The 19,981-nt window shown below is 36.3% G+C and overlaps 1 protein-coding gene across 1 annotated transcript in view; it reads right to left on the reverse strand.

The window, feature by feature from the left end:
* Positions 1 to 16,769, reverse strand: part of poln (polymerase (DNA directed) nu) — a 35,881-nt gene extending 19,112 nt beyond the window's left edge. The window contains exons 1-10 of the mRNA XM_055156186.1: positions 16,652 to 16,769; positions 16,460 to 16,528; positions 16,084 to 16,287; positions 13,753 to 13,836; positions 13,063 to 13,155; positions 12,898 to 12,954; positions 12,754 to 12,810; positions 11,902 to 11,967; positions 7,481 to 7,538; positions 3,789 to 3,866 (exon numbers count right to left, since the gene is read on the reverse strand). Of these exons, the coding sequence (XP_055012161.1) occupies positions 3,789 to 3,866; positions 7,481 to 7,538; positions 11,902 to 11,967; positions 12,754 to 12,810; positions 12,898 to 12,954; positions 13,063 to 13,155; positions 13,753 to 13,836; positions 16,084 to 16,146 (556 nt within the window). The 5' untranslated portion in view covers positions 16,147 to 16,287; positions 16,460 to 16,528; positions 16,652 to 16,769. The remainder of the gene's footprint in view (positions 1 to 3,788; positions 3,867 to 7,480; positions 7,539 to 11,901; positions 11,968 to 12,753; positions 12,811 to 12,897; positions 12,955 to 13,062; positions 13,156 to 13,752; positions 13,837 to 16,083; positions 16,288 to 16,459; positions 16,529 to 16,651) is intronic.
* Between the last annotated feature and the right edge of the window lie 3,212 nt (positions 16,770 to 19,981).

Genomic DNA, 19,981 nt, shown 5'->3' on the forward strand with positions numbered 1-19,981 from the left:
GGGGGCGTTCTACGTATAAGTATCTCTATTGGCAGAATGTTCAACAGTTACACACAATGAACACATTAGCAAACACACACAAAAAACTTTTAAGTCTGAAAACTCAACAAAAATACAAAATGGGTTTAAACAACTAATAATCAATACACATGTTCATGATCCTGTTTAGGTGCTTAATTTTCAACAAAAAAGGTGAGAGTGCTAATGCAGCTTGTGACTGTAATGTTATTTGAGCAGGACTTTTTAACAGCACAAATCAGATCACCTGCTGTAGTTCCAACCAAGGCAGCTCTTGCTGGTCAAATTGTGTTAAAATAAAGCTCAGATTAACTTGAATAACAGAGCTTCTATAACAGAATAGTGCTTTCAGTTCACACTCCAGAGAATGTTAATTACATCAACTGCAAAATATCAATAAATCAAACTTATACCCATCCACTATTCACTCATTTATATAGTCAGCTATGCAGATCTGTCTCCAAAACTCTGGACAGACAAAAGGGTAAATGTGAAAAAGATTTACAGTCACTGGCCGCACTGCGTTACATTTAAGTCCCGCTCCTCCAGACGTCTCTGCTCGGCTGCTTCCAAATCAAATTACAAGCCAACAAATGCAACAGCAGCAGAACAAAGGGGCACAAGTGTGAGCACTCTCCGAGCCCACATGAAGCAACTGCATGCAAGGTGTCTACGTGTTTAGACAATGAAGGACAGCTGACACTGGGCCTGGGCTTCAGAATCATATATATAAATGTATAAAGAAAGTGGAAGAAGATTTGGTATGGTTATTTCATGTACTACTGTGCCAAAAAGTGTTGAAGTGTTGACAAAAGTATGGAAAATCAGAAACTAGATTATCATTTGAATAATGTATCAATACTAAATAAGTCAACAGGACAGAAATGGACCTCTCCTAAATATATTTAGAATGATCTTGAGCTGTATTAGAACAAGTATGGGACCATATAGACTAGTATACGCCCATGGACCTCTATGGAACTTTTCTTTCTATATCTAGAAAACACTGATTTGAAATAAATTTGTACTTGATATTATGAAAATGTATTACAGCCTATTACTGTATTACAGCAACAATGATTTACAAAACTTCAAAACATGTGTCTTTGCTCTATGATGGAATTGTATATAATAATAATAATAATAATAATAATAATGCAAGGATAATCCACTATGTAAAACAAAGAAGTGGAAAGAATATACTGAGTGAGGGAGAGACTTTCTAAGAATATCCTACATCAATGTTTTATGAACCAGATCATATTTCCTCTAGTGAGTATGCAGCACAGGGGGGATATGTTTGAACAAGACAAATATGACAAATGTAAATAAACAATATTTGATACAGGTGTAAATCTGGACAAAATCACATCCAAATAATATATAAGGGTGAGATTACATTAAAATGAATTCGACTGCTACCTGTTATATAGCTTGGTTTGGAATTTTACTTGACTTAATTTTACTTTTTGCACATAACATGCACTTTAGTGTTATGAAATGTATACTTTGCTGACTGTGTATGTCTGATATTAAAAAACCCTATATTACACAAAACTGACTCTTGTTACAATGCTGTTACCTCAACAAAAACATAACTGGAGTTGTGTTTTGTTTCATTCACACATTTGAGTAAACCTTTATAATAAATCTGTCTATATCACCAAAGCTCAAAAAGCTCTGTTCCACCTTGTGATGTCATGCAATGGTAGTTTTCAGGTTAACAGCTACCTTTTACCTTTAGTACAGATTGGCAATTTCAAGTCTCAAATGATCCAAATGATTCTTGTGATGATGTATGGAGTTTAAAAACACAATGGCGACACCACATGACATCACAAGATAGAACAGAGTGGTTTTGGTTTGACAGAAGAACTCTCAAACCGAATATGCAGGGTTTGTGTGTTAAACGTGTGAATGAAACAAAACACAACTCCAAGAATGTTTGTGTTGAGGAAACAGCAATATAGTAGATAGAGCATAAAATACAGTAATATAGACCCTTTAAATTATAAAAAGACTGTTAATGCTGACAGCAGACTGGAAAAAAGAAGGACTAAACTGCTTTATTCATTTTTTTATATCATTTATATTTTTTATATCATTCGCCACAGCGCCCTGAAAACCGGACTTGCATGACAGTACTGGCTCAGAAAGTTATAAATGATAAGAGCTTAAGAGCAGACCTGTGCCTTGAGAAGATGAAGTGTCCCCAGGGGCTGTGGTTAGTGATTCAGGAAGTATAAATCGACAACTACCATGGACAAGAAAAAGTGCCACTAAAGGTGAACCCACACTGAGGGTTTGGAAGGAAAGGGTTGGCGGATTGCACAAGGGCCGTATGAGATTGGAACATTTTGCTATATGGCTCAGAATTAGCTATACTTTTTGTCAGATGAGACTTTGTTTGTCTGACAAAAGATTCTAAGTTTAAAACTGAAGACAGAATAACCTTTACCAAAGATGCCATATGCCTGTTAAGAACAGCGATACTGAGATTACTGCGATATTTAAATACACTTTTTGAGTCAAGTTATAATCCAAAAAATACATGCTTTAATTTACTCTTTCTCTGTTACTGCTGAGCTCTATATTCATAAGAATTTGTAGAATTTGTCCTTTCATTGAACTTTTGAGAGTTTAACCTTGAAATGCATAATCTAGCGTGTTGTTACAATTTGTTGACTTTTCAGATTGGATTTTCAGATATCATTGATAAACAACAATAAGAAAGTGGCACAAAGCAGTAGACCTGGCTTTAGAAAGGATATGGAAGTCCATTGAGATTGTCTACCGTCTCCTGTCCCCCAAAAGTAGTAGTTGAACCCCCACAGCAGTAGGCCTGGCTTTGGAAAGGATACAGGAGATCAGATGGTGTAGCCTCTTATGTAAGATCAGCACAGCCCACAATGGGCCAGCTCTGTCTGCACAGCATGGACCACAATAACGCTCTGACCTAACCTTTGTACAAATCCACTCAATGGGAAAAGTCAAAGTCAAATATTTTTCTTTTCGAATAAAGATATTTTTAAGAAACTAACACTTGATAGATTAGTTTAGTCATTGAGTTGATGGATTCTTAGACAAGCACAATTTGTATTAGTCGACTAATCATTTTATTTAGATGATAAAGATTTATATGGAACAAAAGCAGGAAGAAGTGAGTGAGTGAGCTGGTATTTTATTGGTATTTATATGTAAAAAGGCAGATGAAACTCATGATTCACAAATTTAATCTGTCTTTATATAAATGCATGCATGAACTCCCATATAAGTTATAGTCTTGTGAATGCAGTTTGAATAAGATATATTCAGATACACAATAGTTTTAAAAGCTTTTGTCATGTCCTGTTTTAAGTCGACTAATCGTTTGGCAGGACAAGTCTTTAGTCAACCAAGAGTTTCTTTAGTCAAGTACAACCCTATGTTTACATTGTACATACCATAAAATACAACAGCTTGTAAAAACCTGAATCTTATATCCCTACACCTAACCATAATGTCATTTAAAGTAACAGTCTCTATATTTCTGCTTCTAAGAAGTGAGTTACAAAATACTGTAGTTGCTGATTTGACAAGCTACCATTTACAGACTCCATACTTTCACTACAGAGGCATACAAGCTGAAATAATACTTATCAAAGCAGTGTTTCCAGTCTCTTAGGTTTAGTTAAAGACTAAAGGAAGTGCATGGCTGAGCAGCTGTGAAACTAAATCCTTTATAACAGAATTACATTTTGCTGTCATAGTTTCACTGGAGCTATTTGTACCTGCAGAGAGGAAGGTCCAACCCTCTTTAGGAATGAACATGGCTCGAGGATGGACAGTCACAACCTCCTCCTCCTTTCCTGAAAAAAACAAAAACAAAACAAAAAAACATACACTTTACAAACTATAAAGCAGGATGAAAAAAATACTACAGAGTAGCAGCCAAAAGTTTGGACACACAATCTGTATCTGTATACTGTATATAAATCTATATTATAGAGATGTTTTAAATGCATTGGATTAAAGCCATTTCAAGCCTGGACAGCATGAAGCAAAATGTATAGAAAAACGTAAAGAAAGAAAATATAAATAATATAAATATAATTAATATAAATATATATTTTATATTCAAATCCTTGCAGAAGCCACCCTTTCCTTTATTGACAGCTCTGCAAACTCTTGGCCTTCTATCATTGAGCTTCATGATTTGATGAATCACCTGAATGGTTTTAACTTCACAGCTGTGTCTTGTCAAGCCCAAGAAATGCCAAAAGTACAAATTAAAGGTCAAAGCAAAAGCTGACTATTTTTATTTATTTTTAAAATCTAAAACAAATCAACAATGCCTTCAGTGAGAATCTACAATGTAAATAGTCATGAAAATATATAGGGATCCCCTGATCTGGCTTTTTCAGTTCTGATACTGATTTTGATACAATAGCTGTAAGTATCTGCTGATTACCGATATCAACTGATAACAGCATTTGCCTAATATTACAACTAGTAATAAATTGTCTTATTACCTACATGAATTTATATGCCAAACAAAGGTATCGACTGAACCAATATTTGGAAGCAGATATTTGACCCATCAAATTTTACAGCATAGGCGCCGATATCAGATACCAGTTTTAGATCAGTGCATCCCTAGAAATTTATATTTTTTTTACAAAGTTATGTGCTGTTTTCTATGCAAGACCACTCAGATGTATTAGGTACACAGACGAAACTTTCTGACAGCACTATGGCAACAGTACACAAGCCAAAACAAATAATTAAGCTTTCATTTGCATAATTCCTTATTTAATCAAGAACATTCTGCATTCTTCCACAGAGACAAATAGCTTCATCCCCAAACTGATTTTGCATTTGTTTGCGTGATTAGGGCTAAATAGACAGACATCTAGGAAAAAAAACATTCACAACATTTACATTAAATCAGATAAATTAAATATAAATTATCAGTAATATAGAGGCAGATCCAATCAGATCATGCCCATCTTTGCTGCTGTGAAGTGCTGATCTTACTGAAGGGGAAATAATGGGGTCCATAACAGTGAACCATCACATCCCACGTCAGCATGATGCAAATACCCCTCAGTACAGAAGAGGGGGCAAATAAATACGTGCTGACAAAGGATCTGTGGCTGTGGGCTTGTACACATAGGTCACTGAGAACAGTTCACACTTCAAGACTACACTGTAATAAGTGATGGGGGCTGAGTCAGAGGGAAGAGGAGAAGAAGCAGGGAGAGGCTGGAGAGGGAGATTTGATGATGAGACAGAATACAATGCAGTGAGTTAACAATAAAAGGCTGTTTTAAAACACTAATAATAAATTAAAGGGCTCAAATTACGCTATTTTCTGATCTGTAATAATGTTGTTTCCTTATTATAAATATTGAGTTGTGTTTTGTTTCTTTCACATATGTTAAAACATAAATTCTGCATAGTTAGAATGTATCTTCTCTTGAACAGAAAACACTTTGTTCCACCTTGTGATAGCATGTGGTAATACAGTTAGTGCTCCACTGTATTTTTAAACTCCACACACCTTCACTAGAATCATAATTTGGAAGATTTGAGTCTTTGTCCATCTTTTTTGAACTGATTCATAACATCATGAGGTGGAACAGAGCATTTTGTTCTTTGGAGTTGTAGACATAAAACATTACACAATGGGCAAATGAAACAAAACACAACTCTGAGTATGTTTTTGAGGAGATGACAATATTATAACACGGCTTAGAGCTCATGATTCTCAATTTTGCGCAATACAGGCCCTTCAAAGTAGGGAGAGTTCCAACGGTGGTCATTTGGACACTGTTTTATCCAACTCTGAGTCAATTAGGAGTTTGGAGTTGAATATGGGTTCCTGGATGGGAGCCAAAAAGTCTTGATTGCAAAAACAGGGTCCAGATGACTACTGCTAAAACCCTCACTGAAACACTCCTGGACGAATGAGGGATTACACCATCTCGTTTCTAATAATCTGTTACATAGTCACAGCATATAACAATTATTATTATCCAAAAAAATAGTACAATGAAATTACTGAGATTCTTTGATATGTCAAGTAATGTTCAAAAGTGGGACACGCAACTGCAATATTTTAATCAACAGTGCTTCTATTTACAGTTTAAAAAATGGAGGTGTGTATTGAGGTTTTCTGTTGTATATTAAGCACTTTGGGAAAAAAATAATTTACCTCTAAAACTGACAAATCATTAATTCAGATGTTTTCCTACTTGTTATCTTTGCAAACCACTAACCTCCATAACAGAAACACTTGCCAACTCTGAAACAAACAGATTAAACAGGCTTTTGCAGATAGTCATTACTGTCACTTATTTGTATATGTGAAACGCCTGGGCTCCCTTCTTTTCATTCAGGGTTTGATCAGTTTAGCATTCAAGATGGAGCTGAGCATTTAATTTCTTCCTACAAAAGGTCAATATAACTTGTGGCTGTTAAAATTGTTGCATTGCTTTATATTGAGTAGAATGTAAAGCAATCCGCAAAGGGCACTTGTATTTCTTGTATTTATAGCGTTTGACGAAGAAGTGGCTTGGAAATTGTCTCGAAAAGGTTAGCTCATAACAAATAAATCATAAACATTAAGTGTAGGGACTGATGAAATATTGCAATCAACCAAGCCATATCCATAGTTGAGTTATAAAACTGAGGAACTATGTAGGGCAAATCTTGGGAATTTATATACTGAATTATTAACATGACACAAAAGGCTACAGATTTGTTTAAGCTGCATTATAAAATAGAAGAAACCTTAAAAATGATTTGTATGACTGGACCTCTTTTTTAGAATGGATAGCTTTAATTAGTTTTTATTTGTTACATTAGCTTAGATGTTAATTGCTATGGCTAATGCTTTGTTTCTTGCAGCAAGATTATTATTACACAGTGTTAAACACAATATAAACATTTTGAGACTAAGGAATAGGTTCGATACTCAATACCAATTCTGATACCACAATGATAATGCAATAGAATGTAATTTTTCTTTTATATTACCATGTGGTGTTATATCTGTGTAATCCCTCAGTCGTCTAGATTTGTTCCACAGTGGTCCATGGGTGTATACTAATCTATGTGGGCTTATACTGATACAGCTCAAGATCATTCCAAAGCTATCCAGGAAAGGTCTGTTTCTGTCTTGTGAACGTGACTTCTTTAATACCAAAAACTGCTCAATTAGTATTTAGTTTTGTTACTACATTTACTATCGATTTGTATCAGATTTTTTTTTTTTACTTTTGACAACCCGATATTACACCTACTGTTGGAAAGGTTTTACTACTACTACATTAAGTTAGCGTTTTAAACATCAGATCAAAACATAACTTGGTGCTTCCTAGTGCATCGCTTTATCATGTCCCAAGAAACCCACCCACACACCTGATCCACACCATTCATCATTTAAATTACCGTCAGGAGAGACTTTGTGGATGTTTACCTGCAATGTGCAGCTTCCTGGTCACTTGAAGAGGATGTCTTGGAAGAGCTTGGAAGTTCTGGTAAAAAAGGACAACTGTAATCAGGGCTTAAATTCAAATGATTTTCTCCATGGAGAAGTTATTGCTTTGTCTGGAATGCTGTGTGGTATTGAACCTTTCTAACCAGACCAAACCAGACCAAGTTACAGGTCAGACCTGTGGAGAGACAACTCCGCTCAGTCAGAATGCCTGTTTTTCTAAAAAACTGTTGTTAATTTTAATAAATGTACGGTAGAGCTCTTTGATGTCATACTGTGGAACATTCCAGGCAAAGTAATGACATATCCATAGAAATAAGCAGGACAGAACCCAACCAAAAAAGTTGCACCTTTAACTTCTCAGCCTGGAATGTTTTACAGTAAGGCATTAAACCTCTCTATCTCAATGAAGACAAGCAAGTCAAGGTACAGATCATTTCGGTGGAGAGGTGAGCCTGCTCACACAAAAATGCATGTTCTTAAAGGTATTTCTGAACAATAAAATCACCACTAATGAAACAAAAGCTGAATAGACTTTTAATGCCATACTGTGGAACATACCAAGCAAAGCAATAACATTTCCCTAAAAAAAGGTGGTGCCCTCCACCAGAAAAGTTACATAATCCACCTTTAAACAATATGTAATTTCTTGTCATCTTGATGAAATAAGTTCTTCCTCCAGCTACTTCAATTCAGTTCATTCCCTGTTTTATCTCCACTGCGACAAATTCTCCAGACATTTTAGAATCAATAATCAGTGCAGTCATTATGTAATTTTATATGGCTTTGTTCAAGTCATCCCAAGACTCTTCTCAAATTAATCTGTATCACCCTCAGAGCACAATTACTACATTTTTATTTTCCATCAAAAGAATAAATGTTACAAGAATAGTTTCAACACAAAAATGCTTTTACAGAAAAAAAAATTACCATAGCAAGCATCAAATTAAAGCTATAGTTGGATCAGCAACACTCTAACCACTAGTAATCCAACCCTTTAAACAGTCAATTTACCATGGTTTAGGGTTATTATAAGGGCAAGAGGGACAGATTATAAATATATGCCCTTGGTGTTAGTATTGCAGTTTCAAGCACTTCTTGTGGGATCAATATGGAAGCGTCCACTTTATGTAATGAGATGGCTGAGTGTACACAACCAAGACCTGGCTGTGATTAAAAAGAACATGTACTTTATTTGCTCAGGGCTATGTTTTCAGCTGTAAGGTGGCCTGCCTCACAGAGAGAAATCGACTCTGAGCTTTCACTGTCTATTTATTATTCACAAGAGGAGGATAAATGCAGGACTGCAGTAGAAGGGCGTGGACAGTGGAATCCATGGGGCGCATACAGAGGGAGGGGCCATAGGATACGTGACCCACAGCATGTGTCCAGGCCAGTGTGAAAGGTGCAATAACAACAGTGTGTGGAGTGTGGGCGACTGGCAGCTGATTCGCTGTGTCAGAGGTGAATGCTCAGCTTTACCCACAATGCACCATGCTGCAGTGACAATAGCATAAAATTAACTGTTGCACAAACAGCAGTTTCTCCTTTGCATGGATTCTGCAATAATGCTGAGTGGAAATAAAATATGTATTTAATAACCTGGCTATGATCAACAATTTACAGTCCTTATGCACTGCAACAAATGCTTTTGAGCAACTTTGGTGCTAAATGTAGAACTTACTTAACTATGCATATACTGTACGTATTTGTGTAATTAAATGTGTAAATACAACCAATATGTAGCTGTAATCACAAATAATTCAAACCTACACATAAATGTACAAAAATATCTGCAGCTTTACCTAAATCTTATTGTTTCAGTGAAGGCATTCACTTAACTGCAAATTACACCTGCAGTCTGTTTTACCTTGTGTCACTATATATTGTCTGTCTGTTGTCACAGAACATGCACAGGCTGCATGTAGGGCCTGAATCTGAGGTAATAAACTGAACAGGAGCAGATGTTCAGTAGGAAATACTGACAGCAAATGTCATTTGAGGGGCTCCACTAAACCTCAAGGGACGATGCTCTCATTCTACTTACATCCTGGTAGGGCTGGGTGTTTTTTTCTTTCAGTTCGAATAATAAATTGTTCTGCAAACTACACAAAACGGTTGGATATTGGGGAAATCTTTTATGAATTAATTTGACGTCACTGTTTTCAAAGCGGTCAGTGCTGTATGGCCCTGTGCTAAACTTTGGTCCCTGTGACTGCAGTGAGCCTTTCTTGCATTTTCAATTTCCAAAGCAAGAAAGAGGGGAAAAGAAAAATTTAATTTTCTTCCAAACAAAACCATTTGAACTTCAAATTTGATCAGCCAATTTTCTTTTTGTACAGCCCTACATCCTGGTAACATAAATGCCCAAGTGTTGTATACACATATACAGACAGATAGCCCTGCTATCTCCATTTTACTTTTATCCTCCTTTTCTCAGTCTTTGCCTATTTGCATGCTACTGGTATTTTGGATTTATACTTGTTTGTTTGTTTAATTATATTTAAATACTTGTTATTAATGCTAAATACTGTTTATGCTTTGCCTAATTATGCAAGTCAAGTCCATCAGCTTCAGTAAAATCACTTCAGTAAGTGCACCACACATAGTCTCAATGCATTTGTGGAAATTGAAGCAAATTAATCTGGTTCACCAGGGGACACGGAGTGTCTCTGAGGACCACTGGCTTGTTGAACAAATGGAGACATTTATGGAGACACTGAAGCTGAGCTGCTGTGGACTCAATCACTATGCAACAGTTTAACGACTTATCATAGAACAATGGCTAAATGATCCACAAATACACTGCACTGTCCAGTCACAATCAAGCACAGAAACATTAGAAATAGAAAGAAATAGAAATAGAAAATCAACTCTTCTATGAGCTATCTCTTACAAAACCAAGCAATGTACAATAGCTACTAGGGTTCTCAAAGCCTATACCTGGACAACTGAGTGATTACAGTGATATAACACTACATGATAATATAAAGGAAATCACATTCTATTGTCTTGCATTTGTTATTATCATCATGGTATCTGAATTGGTATTGAGTCTATTCCTTAGTATCAAAATTAAGTTTGAAATTTTAGTAGCCAGAGAGGCTTGACTGTTGCCAGTTACAAAGGCTTCTGTCACGATTTTAACTTATTTCCAATAGTTAAACAAACCTAGAATTATGTTAGTAATACAAGATTAAACCCTACAAATGCTGAACCAGACCTGAATGTAAAACTAAGTCAAAATGAAATGGCCTCTTCAAGTTGAGCTGGGACTTTTTGTGCGTAGTCAGTAGAGAACGCTTCAGTGAAGTGCTTAGATCAGAATTCAGAGGCTTTCTGTAAGTGCTAAACATTTAATGACTCAATGCAAAGCAGTGTTTGACAAACCATAAAGGCCTTTAGACTGTTGATAATGTACAAAGAAATAAATAACAATAAAAGCTCTAGTGAACTCTTATGTATTAAGTAAATCCCTCTAATACAATTAATTAATAGTGGAATGTTCATACAGTTCCAGAAAAAAACTATCATTTGGATACAAGTTATTTTAAATGTAAGTGTAATATAAATGTAATAGAACTGACTAACTTGACTGCAGGTACTCTTTGCCCATAAAAATAAGATGTGCAGTAATGCCTCTCTGTGCAGAGTGAGCTTCTCTTAAAATCAGCTCCAGTTTACGACAGTTTCATCACTTCCATTTAAGCTGTTTCACATCAGTGTGGCATTTGTGAGCCTAAGTTGTACACTAAATCTTTTCTCCCACAATCCTCATAGACAGATGCAACATCACAAGCTAATGGCTGTGGGCAATACAATACTTTCTTATTTTTGGGACATGCCAGCTGGAGACCGACAACTTTCCTGGAAATATTAGTAGCTCCAATGTCCAGTCTTAAGTGATAAAAAACAAACACTAAAACATGACCTTCAATTTAAATATCATGACTTGAATCTATGTTCCAAGTATACAAAGCATAAAATAAAAAAATACTCAGGCGAAGGGATTTTTGACCATCTCTGGAACGTGATGCCCCCTACAATCTACAAGTGAGATGAAAAAAGTCTACTATCCCCACATTGTTAGACCACTGGAGAAGCACTGGACCCTGACAGCTGACAGCACTGTGAACAACCGGGAATGGATGAGGTGATAAACATTTATAACCTTAATTACACAATATAAAGCAAACTTACAGAACAGAACTAAATGTAGGTAACGTAACATATTCTGGAAACTAAACTACACAAACATCCCACAAAGACAAATCCATCAGTTAAAAAGTAAGATTTTCTGCATAGTTCATTGGCTACTTTAAGTTCTGATTCTCATTAGAAATTCAGCACCATGGTTAGCTCCATTTTCAAAAGAAAACTACTTGTTCTTTTCATTTACTTACAGGATGTTTAGCTGAGATTCTCCCAGTCACTACACTTGTCTGGTACCATGTGGAGGAAATGTAATTCTAAAGAAAACAAAACAAAGCATTTCATTACTGAAAACAACAAAAACAAAACAATGAAGACTGAGAAATTGGTGATGTTGAGAAATTAAAACAAAACAACAGCTGTGGAGCTTGTGGCCATTATGACTTGTTTTTGTGGACTAAGAGACTCAAATTCTGAACAGTCTGTTTCAGTGCAGATTTATTTCTTGTCTTTTTACTATCAACATATTGAAACTAGTTTATGTAACTGACACAATAACCATAAAGCTGAACAATCCCAGCAAACATATTCTAAATGTATTTTATATTGTTAAAGCAAAAGCAATAAATAAAAGAACAGAACACTGAAGTCAGTTTCTTGGTTATTTATTCAACCTTCAGCTATGATACAGAAAAATAACAAAATATATACCCCACTAGTACAATGAAAAAGTACCATTGACCCCCCCAAAATCATTGTTCCATCTCTCATTTATTGAATATAATTGTATAGTATATTATAGTAGTATAGTAATTATCGTGACAGGCCTATCATCACAGAGGTAGAGAGGGCAGTCTTTTTTGCAGCCCTGAGTGAGCCCAGACAAACACAAGCTGCTGACAGTTTATTTTCTGCCAAGTTAGTAAAAGTTAACTGCTTCAGACACAGACCCATAAAGCATCTGTGTGAATGTTGTGTGAATTTTGAATATTTTGCCACCACAATAAATATATCAGTGTTTGAAAATTACAAAAAGTTGTTGCTGTGTTTTGTTGATATGGTTAACAGTTAATAGTTCAGTTATTAGTATGTAAGTGTGTCACCTTAGTTGTCATGCATGAAAGAATTCCATCAACAAACGTGGACTTGATTTTGTGGATCTGAAAAAACAATACAGATTTAATTTAATGGAACAACTCTTAATTACAACACTACTTAAGCAACCACAAACTGAACAAATAAAGCACCTGTCGATACTCCAGAATGATTTTCGGAAGAGGGTGAAGATCCTGGAGTTGTAATAGCTGTTGGTAAAAAATAACGGATAGTAAAAGTCACTGTAGGCCATTGTGTTACGTTTAATTATGTAAGTTACACATTGCACTCCAATGAATGCATTTAAAAAGTCATACTGCAGCTTCTGATGTAGACTGCTGTTTGTTGATGGTTTTGGGAAGCTTCTTATTTTCACATCGCTCATGGAGACGTAGTTTCTCAAAAAGAACCTACAAGAATATGAACATGAGTGAATAATACACAGAACACTTATACAAGCCTGTGGAAGTGAAGATCATTGTTATTATAGGCAATACACCAGGGTTAAGTACACTGAAGGGTTGTCACGATACTAACATTTTTAACAAAATTTTAATTCTAAGGAGGCTTGATACTAAATACTGATTCAGTATCACGATGATAATTAAAAACACTCCTTCAGACAATAGAATGACATTTCATCTTAAAGCAAAATACTTTACTTTATCTGTGTAATCCCTTAATCATCCAGGTAAATTCCACAGTGGTTCATGGGTGTATACTAATCTATGCGGTATTTTACTTGTACAGATACAGCTCAAGATCATTCTAAAGCTATTCACAAAAGGTTAATTTCTGTCCTGTGAATAGATACTTGTTCAAGTTTCAACAGATTTTTTATACTTTTGATAACCCTAGTACACGAGGTTGGTCTGACAACAAGTGGCAATAGGTGCATAACTATATTTCATCAAATGAGAAATACTAGGCCATGTAAAAACACTTCGACACTCATCAATTTCTGCATTTCAAAGAATACCATGTGACCTGATGAATACAGTACATACAGTTCGTAGCTGAGTGCTGCTTGTGAGCAAGAACATCTGTCCAGCTGCTTTGTGAGCCTCCTGCTCCAACTGCTTCATCTTTGTCTGCAACAGAAATAGTCAAGTGCAGGTACTTCAGGTCAGTAATTTCTAAATTATTTAGAAATTCATCTGGTCTGCAACAGGACACATTTGGATCATCCCAGCAGAAAAGCACATAAAACACAACAGGGAAAGGAGGAAAAGACTGTTAAAGAGCCCATATAACACAATTTTCTAATCTCTTACAAAGTTGTTTCCTAATTATAAACACACCCGTAACTGTGTTTTGTTTCATTCACACATGTTTAGCAGCACACAAACCCTGTGTATTTAAGATGAGTTCTTCTTTCAAACACACTCTGTTCAACCTTTTGATGTCATATGATAATACAGAAAGTGCTTCTGTGTGTTTTTAAATTCCATACACCTTCATTAGAATCATTTGGATAATTTCAGCCCTGAATTTGCCAATCTCTACCGAAGTGAAGGTAAAAGGAAGCTGTTAACTTGAAAAATACCACTTCACGACATCACATCAAGTTGGAACAGAGCATTTTGAGCTTTGTAGATGAAGACAGACTAATAATAAAGGGTTACACAAACATGTGTGAATGAAACAAAATATAACTGTAGGTATGTTTTTAGGAGGTAACAACATTATAACATGGCTTAAAGCTCACAAGAGTCAATATTGTGTAATATAGGACCTTTAATGAGTTGAAAGAAAAAATCTGTGAGCTAGATGACAGTGAATGTGAAGTGAGAAAATAAAGACAGAGCAGGAGGTTACCAAGGTAAAGGTGAGAGCACTTGACAACATATTAGAAGCTTTAAGGACATGCTTGAGAGGCTGAAAGTCCCAGAGCAACACATCAAATGATGAGAATGACAATTAAGAACTAGACAAAGTGCAGCAGCAGAGATTCAGCCAAGAGAGGAGCTTCTTTGTGTAGATGATGAGAAAAAAAAACTCTCTCTATATATATATATTTATATATATAATTTTCATTAACATCATTATCAGTAACATTGAATACTTCAGCGGTATAGCCAATCAATACAATAAAAAACAATAAAGACAGTTGGGTTGAATAATGAAAGTGAAAGCAAGAATAAATAAATCAAGGAACCTGAAATGATTTCAGGTCTTATCAATGGCCATATTATTTCAAATTCAGAATAATTTTTATTATGACATATGAAAAATTGTCTCATTCTCATTGCTCTTGGCCTAAAGCTAGCTCCAGACGGTCTCATCAATACTGAATGATTGGCCTAGTCAGAATAGCATTAAGAGTTGTGTAAATTGTAGTTGGGTGACAATAACAAAGGCTGTTAGTTTAGTTATAGAAAAAAATCCAAAACAAATACGATAAGAAGAAATGTAACTTCAAATGCAACAGAGCATATAACCAGAATTAATGTAAGCTTTTTGTTTGTAGGTTGACAGTGATCCTCCCTTCTGCAGCACATTGTCTACAAAAGACAGGCTCCCCTTTCTATAAATAGCCTAGACTCCACACAGGGATTACAACAAGCCCCCGCTGTTACTAGCACCACTTCTGAGGCTGAGCTGTTACCATCAGAACCCAAAAGCATACAGCAGTGTGTCGAAAGCATGTGTGCAGTCTGGAGTCAACAGAATTAATTTAGTTTAAATGTAAAGGGGACAGCTCCTCTGAGACCACCAACCACATCAATAATGCTAAAGCAAGTGAAAATCTGACAGGTTGCAATACAGCTAAGTGTTTCTTTTTTCAGTTTTATACTTTGCAGGTCATATCATCAACATTCCCTGGTGTGTGATGCTAACTGTGGGCACTGCTCTCTCTCTCTTTAACACTGTCTGAACACAATTGAACTGACATAGCTGGAACTACAATAGGTAAGATTTGTGCAGTTAAAAAAGTCTTTCTCAAAATAAAATTACAGTCACAAGTTAGCTAGCATTAGCCAATAGTTTTTCAGTTAGTCTCTCACCTTTTTGAACATCAAACAACGTGACCCTGAAGGCTTGTATTGATCACACACTCACACACTGAATAGGAGTTGTTTTGTTTTTTTTACATCTATTTTGTATTTTTCTTTTTTAAATGCCATGGGTGTGCATTATGTAGCCACTGTAATTGCTGAACATTCCACCATAGACATACATGCAGAACACCCCCAGCGTGATATCACTGCAAATTGTACAATTTTACTATTTAAAATCTTTGTGTAAAAAATATAGTAAGAATGGCACGGCACCTGCAGCATTAGTTTTTAGTGACCAGTTTTTCAAGTAATTAAGTTTGGTTTGTGTTCCCTTACCCCCAGCAGGTCAGAAGTTCTTCTAAGAGCCTCTTTGTCAACGTGGATGTGACAGACTTCCATGACTAAAACAGTGTGTGACAATGATGTTTTGTATGTTTGTCAAAAAGTATATGAAATGTGGAAAGATACAGATTCGCCACCTGCAAGCACTGGAATCATTTTCAACTCCATTTCTGAGTAAAGCCTCCAAAGCCCCTGACTCTAAGCACACAAAGATATGCAAGTCAGGATAATACGTTAATTCAACAATAACAAAATCCTGCAAAAAAAAAACCAAAACATTACAACTGAATCAATATTGCAGCAAAACACAGTCATAAAACTGCATTTAGATATTTTCACAAATCATATAGCCCAACTTTAACACTGTTACCTGAAGTTTTGAACATAACTCTCTGTTCAGTTTGTAGAGAGAATAGAGACCAGTGATGATTTGTGAAACCTGTGAATGAGTATAAATGTGTAAGAACTGAAGTTTAAAGCAGTGTCAATAGCAAGATCTTTTGCATGAATGCAACTGCAGACTGTGTGCAAATAAGTGTGCCTAAAACACAATGTCTTTGACCTTCTTGCTCCCCAGGGCTGGTGTTGTGTGGGGATATCTGCAGTGTTTATTGAGAAGATCCTGGAAGGAAGTGGCTGGATCTGTGGGGTCCAACAGCCAGCCTGAGAGCTGGGGATCCTGGATTTGACACCCTTCAACTAAAAAGGACATTCAAAATGATTAGCAGTCTAGGCCTCATATTTTTTCTAGCACAAGCAGTTTCAGCAGCATCCAAATTATTATTACTGTTTGAATATACAGTAGATGATTATTGTTATCATACAGACTCTGTATAAGTACATAACAGTCTACGGCACAGGTGTCAAACATAAGGCCCAGGGGCCAGACTCAGCCCTCCAAGACCTTTAATCTGGCCCTCGGCTGATTTTCTACTAAAATATTTTAATTATATTTTCTATTAAAATATAGGTAATTTTCTGCGGTGCTTAGCATAGCAGTGTCTCCAGTGCCTCTGTACGTGGCCCCTCCCATCAGAGCAGCACAAATGAAGACTTGTCTCTTTCCAAATGCTCTTAAAGGACGATCGTTTTGACTGTTGACCGTGACACCCTCATCAGCAAAATGTCCAACATGAGAAAAGTGGAGCCGAGTGCAGGATTTTACAAGAAAAATTGACTTATTCCTGTTTACATACAAGTTATTTTAAAAACGTTGTGCTGAAATTGCATTTTTCTTAAAGTTTCAGGTTGTTCATAATATTATAATATTTTGTAAAAGAAAGAGTTCATCAATTAAAAAAAGATTTCTGTAATAGATTTGTGTTTCTCTGCTCAAATATTTGAACTTATTGCTATTTTTGGGGTATATATGCCATGAGTTTTCTGATCCGGCCCCTTTGGGATCAAAGTAAGTTGGATACGGCCCCCGGACCAAAATGAGTTTGACACCCCTGGTCTACGGTCATGTGTCATGCCTTGTTTCCAGGTGAGCTCCCTTTTGTAAAGCTGCAGAAGGATGTGGAGCACATCCTTGGCTTTGTAGCACACTACCAGTTGAGAAGCTGAAAACACTTGTAGCAGCAAATCTCTGTGGGAGAGAGGGGCAAGAAATCATGTTTGGAGTCTAAACTATAACTACAAAAATATAGAAATAATCTGTGCAAACTATACAGACATTACTTTGTAAACAGTTCCTGGAGGTGGTGTGTGGGCCTCTGGGCCCAGGCAGGTGCATGCTCTAGTTTTAAGTACACCAGAGTGTCATTTGGCCCTAGGGTCTCCAATACTGTGTCCAGGTCAGCCTTGATGAGCAGGAGAAGGCCACACACAGGAGGGGTCTGCTTCTTTATCAAGAATCACACAGATGTTATTCTAAGCAGCCACTAAAGCTCAGGGCAACATAAATCCTCATGCAAGGCCTTGAATGATGAAACGGTCACTTATTAACTAGATGATGGTTCATATCTCAGTCTTGCCAGTTAATGCTGGCAAAGTGTCTATGAGCAAGACACTTCTCACACAAGTGTGTAGATTGAACAAATTAAGGACTTGAGTCAAATGACATGAGTTGAGAGAGAGTGTTTAAGGAGGCTGGACAAAAATATATACAATATACATTTGTAAACTATAAAAAGCTACTACTTGCTGTTTTTAGCAAAGTCAAAGAGCCTCCTTTACTTACAGAACCTACCTCCTCTGAATCCAGTTGAGTGGTCCCATCGTAGAACACCATTGTAAGCACCAGGACCTCTGATTGCTGTGCTTTCTTCACAATAGACTCCATATCCCCTTGGCTTATTCTGGTTGCATCTGTCACTCTTGGGTCAGATGTCAGACTTGATGTCAGACCTGGTTTGGATTTGCTTTGGTTTCTGAGCTGGTTATGATTAGGACCTGTTTGAAACATTTCTGGATGCTTTCTAGGTTGAGTATTGTATTTAGATTGCTTAGGTGGTGAACAAGTGGCAGAATGAGAGCTGTGTTTAAGTTCTTCATTGCATTTTTCATTATGGAGACTTGTAGTTTTACAGCAATTTGTTTTTTTTCTTACATCTCTTTTCTGCTCTTGAGAGGATTGAGGTGGTTCCCACTTTGGGGTACGTTTTGTAGAACCAGAGTTTGGCAAAATGTGATTTTCTGATTGTGGCTGTGGGGGTTCATACTTCCTTTTCAGAGTAAAAGAAGGTTTCAGTGGTGGTTGATGCAGCAAGTTAGCTGTAATATGAAGTAAGCTGGAGCATTCATTTTGTGCCATAAAAGGTGAAATGAAACAATGTGGGGAAGACTTCCTCTCTTGTACAATGTCCTTTTGAACTTCACATGAATCCTGAAAAGAGATTAAAAAAAGAAACAATGTTAAAAAATACTAGTTCCAGTCTTATTTGAGTGTATGGTTTCATCAGTTTTATTGTTTGCTGTTTTATATTGTAATGTCTGTACTCATAAAAAATAAGGGTCATCCTCAATGATATTTCAGTATTAAATGAAGCTAAACAGAAAAGAAATTAAGAAATATAAATGCACAAATTAAGCATATCTGAAGCCAAGACAGACTATAAACATTATGAATAATCCACAAGAACATTTGATATTGATATTAAACAAAATGCTACATAAATGAATGGTTTCATAATAGCATGACATGGAGGACAAGGCTGCCCGCCCCCCAAAGTGGAAATAAAACTTTGTGTGTATTATTTAGAAAAAGCAAAACAATGACAATGTATTTATTTTATATCTTTTCTAAGAAAAGAAAAACATAAGAGAGTGAAAACAACATCCTCAGCCCCAGGTAACAATTGAATTGTGCATAATTTCCATTATTTATAACTCCAAACTCCACACAAAATTTGAACAGAACAGTACAGTCAGTGTATTCGCTATATGTGACTCGTGCTGCATTCAGTATGCACAGATTCAAGTGGCTGTCAGCACTAGACACTGCAGGAAGGAGTTCCCTTGGGTGCACCTCCCACATTTCACTGTAAACACAAGCCTTTTTCTTGCTGACATAGTCATGAACCCCCCCAGGGTGCTGTGCTGCAGGATATAGATAGAAAATCAAGGCAGGCCATGGCTGATAGCCCAGTGCTGGTCATAGCACTGTGGGTGAGGGATGGATACTGCTGCTGATTCTAGTGATCCAGTGAAGATCAACTCCAAAATGTCTTCTTTACATCCTTCTTTAACTCTGCAACTACTTTATGGCATCCCATCTTCCATGCAGCAATGTATATCTGGCTACACAACCAACATGCTGGCTTAGTTTGCTGGGTACTTTTGTGGCTTTATGACTCAGCAGGGAGCTGTCCCAGGGAGCAGTGTGTTAACACACTGAAGCAAAAAATATCCAAAATATATATTGTATATATATTGTATGCATACATGTGTG

This window comes from Boleophthalmus pectinirostris, unplaced genomic scaffold (assembly GCF_026225935.1).
Source record: "Boleophthalmus pectinirostris isolate CB_2022bp ecotype Guang Dong unplaced genomic scaffold, ASM2622593v1 HiC_scaffold_20, whole genome shotgun sequence".
Lineage (NCBI taxonomy): Eukaryota > Metazoa > Chordata > Actinopteri > Gobiiformes > Gobiidae > Boleophthalmus > Boleophthalmus pectinirostris.